Raw genomic sequence first — 19,339 nt, forward strand, 5'->3', positions numbered from 1 at the left:
TTACCCAAACAGTCCATTTTTGTAGTTTTTATTACTTGTCACAGATCTCATAAATTACATGGTTTGAGTTTATTCAGCAAAATCCACATCACTTGAAGATGGATATCTTTGGGGGAGATTATATTCATTTCCTATATTAGTTCTTTAGGCAAAAGGGAATCTATTGATAACTTTGGGTGCAGATTCAGTAGTTTATCCATTGCTCTTGTCTGGAATTTTTTTTGTCTGCATAAAAAAGGGGATAGTCATAGTTCACTTCATTTGAAGGAAACAGAGGAAAGGACAATCCAGTATAAAACTCCCCTAAACAATTGAATAGAAGGAAGTGCTCGTCACTGGCTTCCCCCCCCACCCCCCACCATGAAGGCCCATTTCCTTCCTAGCCTTTGCTTCTCTTATCTGGGAGGATTTTTCTACCTACCCCCCCCCCAAACAAAGCATGAAGAGTTGTTAAATCGAAAATGGAGCCTATATTTTTCATGCTGATTGTTACCTACATGATCTTTGGAAACTCAGGTGAGTAAAATTACTCTCAGAATCTCAGAGGCATTTCTCTTATATCCAGCCAGGGTGCCATGGGCTTTTTAAAATGTCTGAAATGTGACAGAAATGGAGATTGTTCTTTTCATTTTGTGCAGGAAAAGGAACTAAAAAGGACTAAGTATGCCAGTTATTTTTAGATGTCTTTCCAAAAGAAAGTAAATCTTCTGCTTGAATTCCACATAAACCTTAAATCTCTCCCAGAATGGCATGGTAATTGCATACCAGTGTGCTAAAATATCTTGAAGAGATATTGTTAATATTTATTCACATTCTGTACTATGTCCAATGTTTGGAGGGTTTTTCTTAAGGCCTCTTAAGACTTTAATTGAAAAAAAAACTTTAAAAGACTGCTTTAAAATATAATTAAAGGGAATGTAGTAATTATACTTAATTTGAGAAGATTAGAAATTTGACCAAAATGGGGGAGGGAATGGTGAGGAAGAGAAGACTGAAAATTGTTTTTGACTATAAATCTATGTGTAAGTGTCTAATATTAACTGCCCTGTTTTTAAAAAAATTAAATAGTGAAAAAATATTGATTTTTCTAACTCACATGAATTTGGTTTTTTAGGGAATATAGTATAGAAATGATAAAATATTAAGAGAAGCAAAAATGTGATTGAGAAAGCAATTGAGAAGTAAAAACATACTATAAGAAAAAACTATATCTGGGCTAATCAATAATTCATTAATTAAAGACATTGAGTCTTTGGAAAGAAGATAAATTTGACAAAGATCATTTTTCTACCACTCCCCTGATTCAGTTTATAATACAATAATTTCAATGTGGGAATATATGAATTGGGTAAAGAAGTCTCTGGGAAAGGATCATGGATTTCCCCAAATTTTTATATATTGAATCAAGCTAAAGAGTCACACCAACTTTTTAGGTAATTTGTTTTTCTTCAAGTTTCATTTCATTATTGTTAGGGAAAAAATGTATTTTCTTTTGTTTCTGGTTATAAACTGGATAAAAATAAAATAAAGGACAGTAAGACTTTTTAAAATGACAATCTTGTGAGTTTAAAACATTTCAGTTAATTCTAAATATATATAATGAAATAACATAAAATGATTTTTTCTATTTTTAGTGTTTTCATTTGGGGGCTTATGCATTATTTTAAGTGAACCAAGTGTTTATTATATTTTTATGATATTTTCCATCTTCCAGAAAGTTTTCAGATTATCCACATCCAGAAACAACAATGCCTTTTTGAAAGTAAGATAGTATCTGTGGCCATGTGCAATGTGACCAGTCAAAACCAGCAGTGGATGTGGACAGAGGATGAAAAACTTCTCCATGTTAAATCTTCCCAGTGTTTGGGCATCTCCAATTCCTTAGCCTCCCATTCTCGAGCTGCCATCTTCTTGAACTGCTCTCAGGCACCCACATGGACTTGCCATGATAAAGAAGGGTTCCTTGAAGTGACAAATTCCTCTTTCTTCCTCAAGAAACAAGGCAACAGGGTAGTGGTCAAGAGGGGCAGGAAATACCTCCATAGCTGGATGAAAATAGATATCAATGAGAAGGGAGAATCTACCAATGAAAGCCTCTGCTTAAAGAAAGGTGAGCCATTCATTTAAGGATAAATCTTGAAAATTCTAGTAAATATCTATTTTTTAGTGCAAGAAAACTCTATAAATTTTGATCTAATTAGAGGTTCATATTAGCCAAGTATATTTTAAAAGTATTAAATAAATTATAAAGTATTAAGAATAAGCCATGGTTAAAGGTTTAATGGAGTCCGAAGTTTCATGAATATAGGTCAAAATTTTCTTTCATAAAAAAAAAGAACACATTTATGTGTATGCATGAATGTTTATCATATTTATGTAAATGAAACATGACTAAAGGTCATCAACCTTTAATCTATATTGAGAAAATTATGTATATGTATATGTGTGTATATGAATATACATGAAGTATGTATATACATATATAGATAAAATGTGGAATTATACATGAATTGTGACTAAAATCCATTAACCATCAAACTATGTTAAGAAAATGAAAAAATTTTGTTTAGGTTGATACTTTTATTGTTAATCTTGCATGCTGTTTAATTAACTGATGGCCATTGTCTCATTAGTACCACTCAGAACATCAGAACAGTATTTGTGGAGCTTGACAAAATGGTAAATTATGTTTTTGTGGTATTCTTTGTTCTGTATCCTTTGATATACTAAAAGCCTTTAACAATAAATAGTTGAATGAAAAAAGGCTTAACATGAAAATAGAAATGACATTATCAAAGTCCAGTAAATTAATGATCTAGGTATGAATATATCTAAATAGTTAGGGGTTCACAATTCCACACATGTGTACTCCATATACACATACACTACTGAAAGTGTAATATAGGATACAATTTTCTCACTGTTGATTATGTTGGGTTGTATTAGATGGCTTCAGAAGTCCCTTCTAGCTTTAAATCTTGATCCTATGACACAAGACCATTACTTCACTTTGTCAGTCTCCTTTCTATCATTTTGCTTCTTATTTGTACCTTCCCTAAATACAAAGAAAGAAGCAGGAAATGAATAACACTTAGAGTTGTGTTTTAGGTATGGATTTCCTGGTTCCAAATTTGTCTAATCCACTCCCACTCCACCTCCCTTCTGACTTCTAAGTATTTTTTTTAATTATTACTTCATTTCCTTTATTCAACAAGTATTTATTAAGTACCTAATGTATGCATAGAATTTTACTAGTCAAATGTACCTTCCAAATAAGATATAGTAAACAACCAAACCTCTGAATGGTTTTATTAAAGTAGATTAAAAAAAAAAACACTAAATACCTTATTACTGAAAATTGTCAAGAATAGATTAAAAAGGGAAAAGAAGTGGACCAGCTTATAGAGTGAGAATGGACAGTCTAATAATAGGCATTTCCTATAAGACAGACTAATCAAAGGATATGGATGAAAATTACAAAGATTGGAGAGGCATGGAGAGATGTCATCTGTATTATTAGAGGGAAAACCACTCAAAAGAGAATAAGGTTAGAGAAATATCAAATGATTAACTCTGTCTTGATCCATTTGGTATTCATTTTGCCCTTTGTTCTCACTAATTTTTCAAAATTTCTTCTCTCAAAATTGACATAGAACAAAATGTATAGATTAGAGCTCTAAATTATATCATTCAAACCAAAATATGGAGTGTATTTGGTGAGGAGAGTAAAAAGGATCATTAAGTTTCCCTTGGTCACCCTTATGAATGACCAAGATAAAAAGATTTTTAAAAGTCAGTCCTACCTTTTATGCTTTATTAAAAGCTTTCTGTTTGTTCATAACCTTTGTGAAAGTATAATTCTCATATATAACCAAAGGTACAGTATTCCATAATCACCTGACATATGTTTGTAACATTTATACTTTAGCGAAAGATCATATTGCTTATTTAGAGAAATGTTGAAATTGGCTAACCAATCCCTGATTCTCTGAAGTTCAATATCACCTGAGATAACGTAGAGAAATGTTGGAAAATATAGGATAATTTGGGGAAAGAAAGAAGTGTTCCTTTTTAAAAAAATCACTCTTTTCAATTAACTAAAAATAATAAAGGCACCACAGTTATTTTTTTTGTAATAACTGAGGCTATATTGTCAAAAAATGTGGATCAAAAGTGAGACATTCAGTCAATCATTTGAGTGCTCTGGCAACATGATGACAAACATCTGGGTATTTGGAAAAATCCAGATGTTTGGCATTGAATCAATGAATTTTTAACTTTTCATTCATATTTATTGACATTATATTGGCATAGCTTTAGTGTTATGACAATAAAAGTGAAATCTAATGAACTCCCCACAAATTATCTTGCATTCTATTTTATAAACTCACATATAGAAATAATCAAGAATATTGTAGTCAATATGTCATTTTATGAAAAGAAATGTTAAAAAGTATAAATTTTATTAATATTTCATTTTAAGTATTTATCCCTCTCTCTAGGCTTTTAAGGTAATATAATTTCATCTTCTGGAAAGTGTTAAAAATCAGGACTGGAGAAATTAGTAGGAAAAAGCTATTTAAGACCTCAGCATTATTATTGGAAAATAAAAACAACTGGCTAATTTTACAATTCTAAACCAACCAAATGCAATTTTTAAAATCACTAGGACATGAAAAAAATATCATGATGTGATCTCAAGGGCATCAATCTCATCAGGTATGCTAGACCTGATTCTGCTTCTGCTAAAACATTTAGTAACTGGTAAGAATACATCCCTGACCAGAAAAAACTGAGACAGAACGCTGAGTGAATCTGTTCTAAGCTCAGATCATGGCAACACTAATTAACTTTCCCATAGAATTAGAGCTCTTTGAGAGTAAGGAAAGTTTCACTTTTGTCTTGATACCCAAAAACCCAACACAGTTGTTAACATGTAAATGTTTAATAAATTTTCATTTGAATGTTGAACCCAATTAAGCTATATCCCATATCTTCTCCCTCTTCATCTCTGCTTCCTAGCTTCCTTCTAGTCTCAAATAAAATCTTACTTTCTTCAAGAAGCCTTTCCCAGACCTCCTTAATTTTGATGTAGGGAACCCCAATACTGTCCTGACTTGGGGGGGACCAAGAGATAAACACTTGAGAACTCCTTGAATTCACCCCTGAGAAAGACCCGCCCTAATCAAGATAAAGTGGTTTCATTCTGTTTATCTTGGTAGGACTAGTTGAGTCCAGGACCATTCCTACTTAGCCTGAGCTAGAGATCTAGATTTCTATTGACCTCCTCTATTGAGTTGGAGATTAGTCCAGGGACATTCATTCAACTGGAAAATTTCTATTCAATTTACGAAGATTTTGGTCTGATTTCAACTCAAACTGCACCAAGACCCTAGCTTAAGTTTCAAATTATAAAAAGGAGCAACTTGGGTCTCATTCCTTGCAGAGGGCCAAAAGCAGGAATCATATCAAGTAACCTTTCTCTTCTTGACATAGCTGCCTTCAAAGACCCTCTGCCTGCTGAGAAGACATTCTCTTTTCAGCCTTAATTCCTCTTTATCTCTCACCTATTTCCCTACCAGAGCCACACCCCTCTTTACTTCTCTGTCGGGATGTCTTTGCTAGAAACTTCCTCTGTGCCAGGACTCCTCTGCTAGATTTTTACTTCTCTGTCAGGACCTTGCCACTAAGGAAGTCAGCCTGGTAACAAAAGCTTCCCAGCTTCCCAGTGCCAATAAAGTTCTTTATGCCAGTCTAACTTTACAGGTTTGTAAATTCTTTTACAAAGGACCTGCACCAACCAGAGGGGGGTTCCCACAACTCTCTGCCCTATGCCGAACCTCATCAATTTTACCTCCCTTCTTCTCAGACGGCTCCCAACTTAGCCTGTTTATATCTTGTCTGTACATAGTTTTTTGCATATTGTCTTCCTCATTAGACTGTAATCTCCAGGAGAGCAAGAAATAACAGAAAAATAATCCTTTCTTTATATCCTAGGTATTCAATACAAAAGCATATATTATGTGCTTAATAAATATTAATTGACTGACTATGGTGCATTCTTTTTAAGTTTGTTCATCCTTTTGTAAAAAGGATCAAATTAATCTTCACTAAAGGTAGTCAAAATATTATAATCCATTGTTTGGGAACCAACAGTACAGACATGGTTGTACTCATTTGCTTATTCTCATTTGCATTTGGTTGTTTACCACCCTCTGGTGAAGTTTACCCATTTGTCAATGAATTAATTGCATTTAATACTCAGTTGACAGACCATTAAATCTGTCACAATTTTAAAATAATTTATACCGAAGTTATAATAAATGTTGTACACATTATTTTTTACTTGCTTTAAAGAAATTGTTACTAAATGGAGATGATGAGATACCCATAAAGGTCTCAATGTTCTGAAAGGGATGGTATGGGGGCTTGGACTCCTCCTTTCCTTTTTTAAAATCCCAAGGCAATTAACAAAAAATATTAATGCATCCCAAATGTGGTTCTCATCAGGTTTATGACCAAGTGCAACGTTCTTTTTCTCTAGATCATGATCGTTCTCTGGGAACAGGATTCTTGGGGAGCTTCTGGAGGCAGCCTTAGTTTTAGTTCCAGTTCAATAATCCCAAAATGCAGCCAGGAATTAAAATCCTTTACTATCTCTTTCCAAATCTTATCTCCAGATCTTTTATTTTCTCCTTCAAGTCTTGTCTCCTTCACTTGTGGTCTCAGCTAGCTTTCTTGAGGCCTTCTTCTCTCTTTGGTTCCTGAGAGCTCTTGCCCGAGTGTCTCCAGCCAGCACCACAGTCAAAGTGGGAATGAAATCTTGATTCCTCCTCCCTGAATCCTGGCTCTTTATATCTTCCCAAAGAATGGGCTTGTGGGTACTCCCTGGGCTTGTGGGAGCTCCTTAAAAGTATGCTCTCTTAAAGGTGTGAAAGGTGTGAACTCTGAACTAAAGAATTGTTAAGTACCATGCTAAATTAGATAATGATATCCATTCCGGTGACATAGCACCTTGTAAGAATCCTAACACCAAAGCCCCCAAAACTACAGAAAGTTAGAAACTAAGATTGCCCTATTTTCCTGTTTCCTAAATAATATGCTGTGTTAAAAACATAAAATGAAGAGGAATGAATCTAGAATCCTCCCTACTTCCTTCATTGGATTGTAAAGTCTTCAAAGGCAAGGACTATCTGCTTCCTTTTGTATCCCCAGTACTTAGCACAGTGGTAGGTCCATAGTAGGTACTTAAATGCTTATTGATTGATTGATCTCCCATTGTCCTAGTCAACTTAAAGATTATAATTTGTACAAAAAGTCTCAACTTGTATTTGTAAAGGGTAGTTTTCCTCATCTGGGAATTTCTTTTTTTTTTTTATTAATTTATTTTAGTTTTACTTTATGGAATAATCCAAATATTTTCGTAATGTATAATAAAAAGGTGATTGCACATGAAACTTCAAATCTTTTGTATATAACTTACTATTTCTTTTTTAATAAATGGCAAAGTTATCATATAAATTTCTTTTTCCTTTCTCCCACCCCTAGAGATGAAACTGCTTGATCTGTTCCCTAGCCCCTGAATTTCCCAAAATATCAGAGAGTTATATGAAGTAGTTTGATACTAGTGCCCAGAATACATTAGCCTGCTATGGTTTTCCACAGCATTGTAGCTTAGAATAGATGCCTGGTGCCTAAACATATCTGCGATGTATTTTCTCCTTACTAAATAGAATTATTTTTTTTTAGTGATTCAGTTAAATGAAAGGTTAATTTTTAGCCATTCTTCTTTATTCTCTTCAGCTCATCACGGTGGAGAAACTTTAGCTAGGATCATTAGAAACACTATTCCTCCAAAGATTCCCGTTACCACAAATGCCGTTACCTATGACCCCAAAAATCTGATTGGAAATGTCACAGAAGTTCTAGCAAGGGATGCTACAGAAAACTACGACATAAACAGCACTGGGAATCCTCATGTACAGATGACTGGTATTACAAAGGAACCTTGGGCACCCACAACTACTCAACAGTACCTCAGCACCACAGCAGAGGTAAGACAAGGGGAAAAGAGTATTCTGTGGAGTGTGTTTGTGAAACCTGAAATTTCTGAAAATTCCTCTAAAGGTTCATTATGCTAAAAATGGCACTAACTGAATAGGATGGTTATCTCTGGGTTTTCTACATGCTATATTTGTAAATGCCTATGTTCTAAGTAAACACAAACTTGTACATTTGTAATATACTTTGAGTTAAGTATGATGAGGCAAACATAAATTATACAACTCATCTAAGATGCTGTCATGACAATATATTTAATTCTCAACTATCCATACAAAGTGTAAGGCAAATGAATATGTACATATACATATACATACACACACACACACACACACACACACACACACACACACATATATATATATATATATATATATATATATATATATATATATATATATATATATATATATATATATATATATATATATATATACACATAATATATATAATACAAAGAATGGATAATCCAAAAATGTTTATCATTACAAAATGAAGTAGAAGAAGAACAAACATATTACTCTCCCCATCTGTGTCCAGTATTGACCCTACTTTTGTGGGCCTTATCAATTAAGCATTCAATTCTGAAACAGAAAATGTCACACACATACTATTATCTATCCATCCACACACCATATTATTTAGAAATATCAACAAAAAACATATGAGTGAGCATATATACTCACAGTATTGCTGAATGTAGCCGAAGTACTAATAACTACAGTATTGAAATCAAGGATCCCCAAATGTAAAGATCACTTTTCAGGATCCTAAATGTAAAGGTCATGTTTCTTCAGCAAATTAGAGAAAACTGTCTTTATATCTAGCTAGCAAGTTTAAGTAATTAGAATAGGAAACTATTAGCCTTTCTCCTTGAGCAGCCATATCCCAGGTCAATTCCTTTTTGTCCCTCCTATATTCCCTATCCCCAACTGTCTCCTCAACCAAAGCTGAGGGCATGCCTCCTGTCATTGTTCCAAGGATTTTATTCTTGCAGCCTTCAGTATACCATGCTAGCCATGGTTCTGACTCTAGCATTTATCTCATAGGCTTACATCTTTATGTTTGAAGTACAATAAAAGATAAGTGGTGAGTTTCCAGGATAATTCAGAATTAAGCAGGATAATTAAGCTCAAAATAAGTCAGCATTATATTCATTTAAAATATATCAGTTGCTAGTTTGTTCATACCACACAGAATTTTAAATAAGTGTGATTCCAGACCCCAAAAGTCTAAAATTAATCATCATAATTCAAGAATTCCACAGAATATGCTTGAATAACTCTTCAAAAAATGGAAGTATTAACCCAAAAGTAAATGTTTATATTATATTGACTCTATATGTTATATCAATATAGTAATAATTATAGGATACTAATATATTTTACTATATAAATTGGTGGTACATTTTTATCATTGAATATCATATAAGATATATTAAACCTATTGAATAGAAAGAAAAGTCATTAACTTTTAAATCTAAAATTTCCTGGTCTAATCTCATATTGCAGCAGTGATAGGAAAAGATAATTTCTACAGTCTCTCCAAATTCTCAAACTCTACAAAATCATTTCAGTTATGAATTAGGAAATTCTATGACTGAGCAACAAAAGATTGCCTTACAAATAAAAGCAAAGGCATTATTTTCTGTCTATGGCAACATAATGAAAACATAAAAGCTTGTCTTCTCAAAGTTGTTATAATAAATCAAAGACTTGGATTTGAAGAGCTTGATGACACACTGGGCTTTAAAATGACCACATCCATACCTTCATATCAGCACAAGCTGATGTGTCTCCTGCAAGCCTCATGAGCCCCCAAATAGCCTCCCTAATTTAGGAATTGCTGGACTTGAACAATAAACAGCAAAGTGATTAGTGATTATGGATTTTCTCAAACAAATCCACTGCCTTCTTTTCATAATCCCTTTCCCTTCCTCTTCCCCTCCCCCTTCCTCAGCCTATTCCAAAGGGGGCACCAGAATGACACAAAGCCAACACACCATGCATTCCTTTTACTCTTGAAGATATTCCAAGGTCTGCTATACTCATTCAAGAGAGCTTTTAAGATTGCAATTTTTTCATGGCTCTCATACTTTCCTCAAGGTACGACTGTTAGATCATTATTTGAAGCATTTACTTTTATAATAATCAAATATAAATAGCTGTTGTTTGATAAGTTGGAAAGTGAAATTCAGTCCATTGTTACAGAAAAGCACCCTTTATTCATCAGAAGCTCAAAGAATAGTCTTCTGGAAAAATCCATTAAGATATATTTACAGCACATTAAAACAAGTTCAGGGAGGAAAAAATTGCTTAACTTAGATGACTGGATCTATGTATGAAGATTCAAGTCTCTCAGTTTTATCTCTGACTTACAGAAGACAATATAAGTGAATTTTGTGCAGACTTGGCTGGTGGCCTTTTCACTTAGATATAAACAGAGGCCAGAGGATCAGAAAATTTCTCACCTATGCCACATTGGCTAGTAATTACATTCCACGTTGATTTTGAAAATGTATTGTATGATTTATTTTTTAAATTTTCTTCTATTTTTGTGAACTTAACAAACATCAATAAACACAAACTTTTCTCTATGCATGAAACATAGGAAAAGAACTGAACATAAAATCAATATTTCCATTATATATCATTTGGATGAGGGAAGCATTAATCTTATTTCAGGTTTGACATGGAAATTCCAGTGATAGCCTACTTTTCTATCCTTTTAAACTTCCTTACATTGTCTTTCATTTGTTTTTAAATGATTTATTGATGATTTTTTTTTATTTGTTTGGCATCATTATCACATAACACACCACCCTGATTCCATTACTCATCTCAGGAAAGTTCTCTCCTTATAAGAAATTTCATGCAAAACAAATCCATATGTTAACTATATGTGAAAGTATGTACTTTTCGTTATGTACCTTTGTTCTGTCACCTCTCCTGCCATATATGATTCTTCATCAGCCTCTGGACTCATTATTAGAAATTATATTGACCAAAGTTCTTAGGTCCTTCAGAGTTTTTATCTTGTATATTTTAGTCATTACATAGACTGTTCTCATTTTCATTTCACTCTCTATTAGTTAATTTATACTCTCCCAAATTTCTCTGAATTTCTCTGATTTGTTTTTTCTTATGGTTCAAAAATATTCCATAGCCTTCACATGCCATTGTTCATCCATTGCTTATTGACAGATACTCCTTTAGTTTCTAAATCTTTGATAACAAAAAAAAAAGTCCATTATAAACTTTTTTTGCACTTATGTGTCTTTTTCCTCTTCCTTTGATCACTTTGAAGCATAAAGCTATTAATTTTATTTGTCAGGTCAATGGGTTTTTTTATTCAATTTTTATGTCTCTTCTTTGATATTTAAAACTTCTAATCTTTTGTTTTTCAAATTTAAGTTGTATTTATAATTCATTGATTTACTCTTTCTGATGAACAAATTTATAAATATAAATTATCTTCTTGACAATTTTAGCTACATCCTAAAATTTTGAATATATTGTATCATAGTTCTCATTAATGGATTTTGGTTATAATTCCCCTTCTGAAAACTTCACAAAATATTACTTGTTTGTTAAAATTATATAACTTTGAATGTGTGGAAATATATTCTCCAGATCCACTAGTGGCAGTTCTGTATACTATTAAAAGACACCATTTCAGGATTTTCAAAGAACCATGCTAAATGAACTACTGAAAATTTTGGCATGAAATTTGACAGCTATTAAGAATCATGTCACATGGGCTTTGTTAAGAGTTTTTAATGCAAGACATTGCTGAAGCATTCAAAAGGAAAATCTTGAATCTTCCCAAAGAGTTACCAAAAAATTGCAAATATAGACAAATATGTCGCATACACCCATAAATTTGATGAGTACAGCAACTATTTAACTGAGGGGAAGGAGTTGAGTGAAGTATATCAGAGCACATTTAATAGAGATGGATATATGTTCTACTCCCTTATTAAAGTGATATATATATAATAAATGACACCCTTTGGATCTTTTAGTCCCTTAGGCTAGAGGATTATTTCAAAGATAACTAATGTCCAAGGCAAGAAAATCCACTTTACCAAGTAGGTTATATATAATAGCTATAAGAAGTTTCTATCCTCCATTTTATTGAATACATTCCTGGGTTTCCATTAAGGGAAGAAAGAGAAAGTCCTTTCCCAATTCTGGGGATTCAAGAAGATGCTTTCTGACTCCCAAGTGACATTTAGGGACCAAAGAATCAGTGAAAAGTATGTTTATGGGTATAACTAAAGAAGTTTTGGGGAATGTTTCCCTTCTATCATTAGTTTAATGCCTGAGTTATAGTCTCTTGTTATACAGTGGGTAGCAATTCAGTTCCATTTAACCACTTAGTATAACTTAACATTTATAAATTAATACTTATTTTGAAGATAGATGGCTATAACAAAAAAAAATTTCTGCTATCTTTTATTTTTTAATTGAAGATTTTTATTTTCAAAACATATGCAAGGATAATTTTTCAACATTTTTACCTTCTGAATCCAATTCTTCCTGTGCAACAAGAGAACTGTTTGGTTCTGTACACATATATTGTATCTAGGATATACTATAACATATTTAACATGTATAAGACTGCCCTTGCAAAACCTCGTGTTCCATTTTATCCCCTCCTCTAGATATCAAGTAATCCAATATATATTAAACATGGTAAAATATATGTAAATCAAATATACCCATACATATATTTATACAATTATCTTGCTGCATAAGAAAAATCTGATCAAAAAGGAAGAAAAATGAGAAAGAAAATAAAATTTAAGCAAGCAACAACAAAATAAGTGAAAATGCTATGTTGTGATTCACACTCAGTTCCCACAGTCCTCTCTCTGGCTATAGATCATCACAAGATCATAGGAACTGGCCTGAATCATCTCATTGTTGAAAAGAGCCACATCCATCAGAATTGATCATCATGTAATTTTGCTGTTGCCATATACAATGATCTCCTGCTCAATTCACTTAGCATCAATTCCTATAAGTCTCTCCAGGCTTCTCTGAAATCATCCTGCTGATCATTTCTTATAGAATAAAAATATTCCATAACATCCATACACCATAATTTATTTGGCCATTCTCCAACTGATGGACATCCACTCAGTTTCCAGTTTCTTGCCACTATAAAAAGAGCTACCACACTCTTTTTGTAGTGGCTAGAAACTGGAAAATGAATGGATATTCATCAATTCGAGAATGGTTGGGTAAATTGTGGTATATGAATGTTATGGAATATTATTGTTCTGTAAGAAATGACCAGCAGGATGAATACAGAAAGGTTTGGAAAGACTTACATGAATTGATGTTGAGTGAAATGAGCAGAACCAGGAGATCATTATATACTTCAACAACAATACTGTATAAGGACATATTCTGATGGAAGTGGATATTTTCAACAAAGAGAAGATCTAATTCAGTTCCAATTGATCAATGATGGACAGAATCAGCTACAGGAACACTGGGAAATGAATGTGAACTGTTTGCATTTTTGTTCTCTTTCTCAGGTTATTTTTACCTTCTGAATCTAATTCTTCCCGTGCAAAAAGAGAACTGTTTGGTTCTGCATACATATATTGTATCTAGAATATACTATAAATATTTAACATGTATAAGACTACCTGCCATCTAGGGGAGGAGGTTGAGGGACAGAAAGGAAAAGTCGGAACAGAAGTGAGTGCAAGGGATAATGTAAAAATTTACCTCTGCATATAAACTGTCAGTAAAAAGTTATCAAAAAAGGGGGGCTACCATAAACATTTTCACACATGTGGGTCCCTTTCCCTCCTTAAGATCTCTTTGGGATATAAGACTAGTAGAAACACTGCTGCATCAAAGGATATGCACAGTTTGATAACCCTTTGAGCATAGTTCCAAATTGTTCTCCAGAATGGTTAGATCAGTTCACAACTCCAACAATCTATTAATGCCCCAGTTTTCCCACATCCCTTCCAACATTTATCATCATTTTTTTCTGTCATTTTAGCTGATCTGCAAGGTGTATAGTGATATCTCAGAGTTGTCTTAATTTCCATTTTTCTGATCAATAATGATTTAAAGCATCTTTTCATATAACTAGAGTTGATTTCAATTTCTTCATCTGGAAAATTGTCTATTCATATCCTTTGACCATTTATCAATTAGAGAATGGATTGAATTCTTATAAATTTGAGTCAGTTCTCTCTATATTTTAGAAATGAGGCCTAGTATATAAATATTTTTCCTAATTTCCTAATTTATTGCTTCTTTGTCTGCATTAGTTTTGTTTGTACAAAACTTTTTTTAACTTAATATCATCAAAATTGTCTATTTTGTGTTCAATAATGAGCTCCAGTTCTTCTTTGATCACAAATTCCTGCCTTCTCCACAGATCTGAGAGGTAAACTATCTTATGTTCTTCTAATTTGTTTATAATAGCACTCTTTATGTCTAAATCATGAACCTATTTCAACCTTATCTTGGTATATGATGTTAGGTGTGGGTCAATGCCTAGTTTCTGCCATACTAGTGTTCAATTTCCCCAGCAGTTTTTGTCACATAGTCAGTTCTTATCCCAAAATCTGGGGTCTTTGGGTTTGTCAAACACTAGATTACTAAGAACAAACATTCTTCCCCAATATTGCAGTGGCACACTCCCCTGTGTTTCATGTTGGTCTTAGGAGAGAGGGGGCTAATGAAGCACATTTTCTATATAATATGCATCCCCGTAGAAGGGACCAGTGTGCATGTGTGCATATCTAGCTCTATGGGAATCACTCAAATCCAATCCCACTCTACATTTACATTTTTCATGTTTATATTGATGTGGATAATTTGCAAGTTTAATACTTCTTTGTTTTATTTTTCTTTTGTTGCTTTTTCCATAAATATAACTAATATTTCCCTTTGGCTTACCTTTTTTCATTGATAATTAGGCAATGTTTTGTAAGATTTTTAAAAAATCATTTTAGATTGTAATTTGAGGTTCATTGCTTTTTGGAATATTCTATTTCATTAGTTTTTTCAGACTTTTCATGGATAGGAATAATCCTGAGTTTTTGAATTGACTTATCTTTTTTGCTAAAAGGCATTAAAATATTCTGAACTTAAATATCCCAAAAAGAAAATCTCCTTATCCATAGAAGAATTTAAAAAAGAAATTAACATGAAATGATGAAAATATATTCTATGCCACTTTCTTTTTTAGATATATGTAATAAATTCTGTTACTTTCAAAACTATTCTTTGTCGGTGTTCTTTCTTTCTGAATTTTTGATCTCTTCTATACATTTAAAAAAATTATTCATGGTCTTCTTTTTTATTGACATTATTTCTAATCCTCCTTCTCTAATCCTTCTTCCACAGTTAAGAATTGAGAGATACAAGGTGGTGGTAGTGGGAGAAATTCCTTGAAATAAATAAGCATCATTAAGCAAAACAAACGCTCAAAGTGTTCATATCCAAAAATGTATATCTCTGTTTTGTAGATTCATAAACATTCTGACAAGAGTTGTATAAACATGCTTCACTCTAGGTTCTCTGGTTTTGCTGGTGTGGGGAAGGGGAATCTTTTTATTACATTTTTTCTGTGTGATTTTGAGATGGAAGAAGTTTTTTGCAATACTTTCTTACTGAATTTGTACTTGGGAGCTAAGGTCGCTTTCTATGCAGGCAACCATCATGGCTTTAAGTCCTCAAAAATCTATTCCAGGAAATTGTTTTTTACAGTTAAAATTTTGAGATTTAATCAGCTATAATTTCAAATGCATGACTTTTACTGTCAGCAATCTGTAAATTTTATTAACCAGTATTTTGTCATATACATATCCTAGACAGTTTTCATGCAACATTTCCTGTAATATTTCAAATATTCTTGTGCTTAAACATAGAATCTTTAAGTTATGTCTGGGAATCCTATCAAGATCATTCTCTTTGGCTTGTGTAGAATTTATATTTTGAAGTTGTATTTTTCTTCTCTTCTTTCAACTTTTCTTCTACTTTGCTATTTTGAGTCCCTAATCTCTTTATTCTTTTTTTTAGGATCTCATCTATTTTGACAAGAAATTCTATTATGTGCTTTAAGTTCTCTATCCTATTGTTTGGATTTTATTAATTCATTTTTGAGAGCTATGATTTAAGCATAATTTGAATCTTAATTGCTTTTCTTAAATGTGTTGTTTCTCTTGAAAATAACCTTAGAGGAATCAAAAGAATTCTCTTTCATTTTTGGAGTAAAGGTTCATTTTTCTCCATAGTATAATTCTCCTTCAATGTTGTACCAATGTCCTCTACTTTTATCCTTGCTTGTTTATTATATAAGTTCATGAAAAAAATGTAACCAGAAGGAAGGAATACACATTATTTGTGAACATAGGTAAGAGGCACTAGATAGACCCATAGTTCCATTAATAAAAGGAGTTCTTGCATTACAAAACTCCCTCTGCCAATTCAGGTTAGCATTTTCCATGCAACTCAAAGTCTTAGAGAGTTGCCTAGAGGAATGAAGTAATTTGGCCAGGATTACATATTTGTTATGTAGTAAGATGCAGGACTGGAATTCAGATTTTCCTATATTTGTTTGATGCTAGCTCTCTATTATGTCTCTTAATGATGAATATATGTATATTTGCCAAAAAGAAGAAAGGAATATTGAATCTTGATGGAAATTTAGACAGAATGCCTAAAAAAAGTTATATTTTATGTTAAAATTAATTTTAAAATTAAAAAGTCACAAAGCAATTTTATTTTAATGATATTCAGTATTAATTGTATAATGTATTATCTAAAAGTTTTAAATTGCTATTTCTCCTACTTTTAGGAGGGAGGGAGGCAGACAAACAAGGAAGGAAGGGGAAAAATACTCAACAAATATCAACAAAAATCTGTGAAATTTACCCAGAGCTGCTATAATATGCTGCCATACCAGATATGCCATTTTCTCCTCCTTTTAGCCAAGTATTTTCTTGTAAAATATCACCACAATATTTCCTTTATTTTTTTCTTCATCAATTCTCAGTCAAATGCTCCCCATCAAATTTCCCTTTCACATCATGAAAATCTTCTTAATATATATACTACTATTCCAGAATCCCTGTTATCTACTCTGTTCATTTTGAACAATGAATTTTCTGAATTTTTAAAATTCTGAACTTAACAAAAAAATCTATTCTGTTCACATAAAAGAGATTCTATATAAACAATGACTTTCATGTCCCTTGCTTTTTTAAAAAGACATATAATAAATTCTGTGTGATATTTTCAAAACTGTTCTACTTGTCTAATGTTTCCTTCTGAACTTTCTCCTATTTTCTTTTGTACTTAAAAAATATCCAATGTCCTTCTCTTTTTTTTGACATTGATGAGATTTTACTTATAAGTTCTATACCACAAAATCTTATTGCTGTTCTCAAATTTGTAGTTCTCAAAATCTTGGATACATGCCCTGCTAAAATAAGACATCTCTTTATAGATGCCTTCATAGAAGACAATTATCTGTCTCAAATATCTGTGTCTACTCTCAACAAAGTCACTACTTTCCTCTCTCATTACCTGGAGTACAAGAAGCTACGTCTCCCTCAGAGAGTTCAGTGCCATCTTCTATGAAAAGAGGCAAATGCCTATTATATAACCCTAAATGTTTAGTATTTCTTCTTTCCTTCCCTCTCTTTGCCCATGCTTATCATAGGATCATAGTTTTAAAGTTTAAAGAGACTTTAAGGAAGAAAATAGAGCCATTTCTAGTCATATGAAAAAAATGCTCTCAATTACCATTGATTAGAGAAATGCAAATGCTGCAATATGACTTCACACCTCTCAGATTGGCTAAGAGGATAGGAAAACTCTTGGTGAGTTTTCTTGGGGTCTCTGGGAGCAGCCTTCATTTTAGTAGAGTAATCACCACAAGAGTAGCCAGGGGTTAAAGTCCAAATCCTTTATTATCTCTTTCAAAGTCTCTTTTTCTGGGGCTCGGTTAGCTTTCTTAGGCCTTCTGAAGTCTTGGTTTCAGTGTGAGGAGCAGGAGGCCAGCAACCAGAAGCCTGACTAAAGGTGGAATGAATCTAGTTCAGTCCTTGCTGGCTGTTATATACTCCATTATCATAGGTGTGAATCTTGTGGAACTATATTAAGTACTAAGAACATGTACTGATATATAGAACTATTAAACACCATGCTAAACTAGATAACCATTGTCTTTATCAATTCCACTGACTTGTAATCCTTGTAAAAATCCTTGTTTCAAATTATACAGTTCTGGCCCATAACATCTCCTGCTTTCTTTTGTTTTAGAACATAAGGTGGTCACACCCTCCCTGACTTCTCAAAGAGGTGAGAACCCCAAAAAGGAGGTGATCATGCCTTCCCCAATTGTAATCTCTTTCTCCCATCTGATGGTTTTTTTTTTTTGGCTTCTTGATCATGTAATCCCTTTCTCCCATCAGATTGCTTCTCTGCTGATTGATCATATCAGGGTACTGAACTTCTAAAGACTTTGGGTGTAAACTCAGCTGCCATCATGCCCAACTTGTTTTTTGTTTGAGGTCTTGGAGCTGGGCTCCACCTCTCATTTCCCTGGCTCAATCTACTTTCTGAGGCCCAGTATAAGCCCTTGTTGCATTTTTTACATAGGATTTTGGGTCTTGTTCTCCCATCCTGTCTTCTCACTCTATCTCTATGCCTACTTTGAGTTTTCAGATGCCCTATTTTACCACACTGAAAGCATTGAAGAGTCTCTCTGGGAGTCCCTTGCCAAGAGGGACCCTGTCTTCCCATGTTCTGCATCATAGCCTGGGTATAAAAGGTATTTGTGCCTACTGTGGCACAGTGTCTTATGATCTCCCCTAAAGGAGTTATCTTATCATAATTCCTGTAGCTGCATTTTATCCAAGTGTTCATATGACAGCTGTTTGGCAGATGTCCCACAAAATCAGCAAAGGGTTCATTTGAACCTTGCTCTATTTTTGTGAAGGCTTCACCTCCATCTTTTCCTGGGAGGGAGCTCCATGCTTTTATAGCAGCAGTAATTTGCTCATATGCTGCTATAGGGTAATTAATCTGTGCTGAAGTGTCTACATATTGACCTTTACCTGCTAATTGATCAAAGGTGATTTGTATATTAACTCCAGGTGGCCTATTTTGTTGGGCTTATATCCTAGAGAGTTCACTATATTCAGAATTCTAGCCACAATAAGTTTTGTACAGGTTCTAAACATGTCCTTGCTATAGATTTCCAATCACTAGGGGTTAAAATTTCATAAGCC

The 19,339-nt window shown here is 33.1% G+C and overlaps 1 protein-coding gene across 3 annotated transcripts in view; it reads left to right on the forward strand.

Moving 5' to 3' along the window:
* Positions 1-392: 392 nt before the first annotated feature.
* The window catches only part of PTPRB (protein tyrosine phosphatase receptor type B), a 133,897-nt gene continuing 114,950 nt past the window's right edge, over positions 393-19,339 (forward strand). For all 3 annotated transcript variants that reach the window (XM_074270541.1, XM_074270542.1, XM_074270543.1), the window contains exons 1-3: positions 393-516; positions 1,715-2,110; positions 7,804-8,054. In XM_074270541.1, the coding sequence (XP_074126642.1) occupies positions 462-516; positions 1,715-2,110; positions 7,804-8,054 (702 nt within the window). In that variant the 5' untranslated portion in view covers positions 393-461. The remainder of the gene's footprint in view (positions 517-1,714; positions 2,111-7,803; positions 8,055-19,339) is intronic.

The sequence above is a fragment of the Sminthopsis crassicaudata genome, chromosome 5, assembly GCF_048593235.1.
Source record: "Sminthopsis crassicaudata isolate SCR6 chromosome 5, ASM4859323v1, whole genome shotgun sequence".
Classification (NCBI taxonomy): Eukaryota; Metazoa; Chordata; class Mammalia; order Dasyuromorphia; family Dasyuridae; genus Sminthopsis; species Sminthopsis crassicaudata.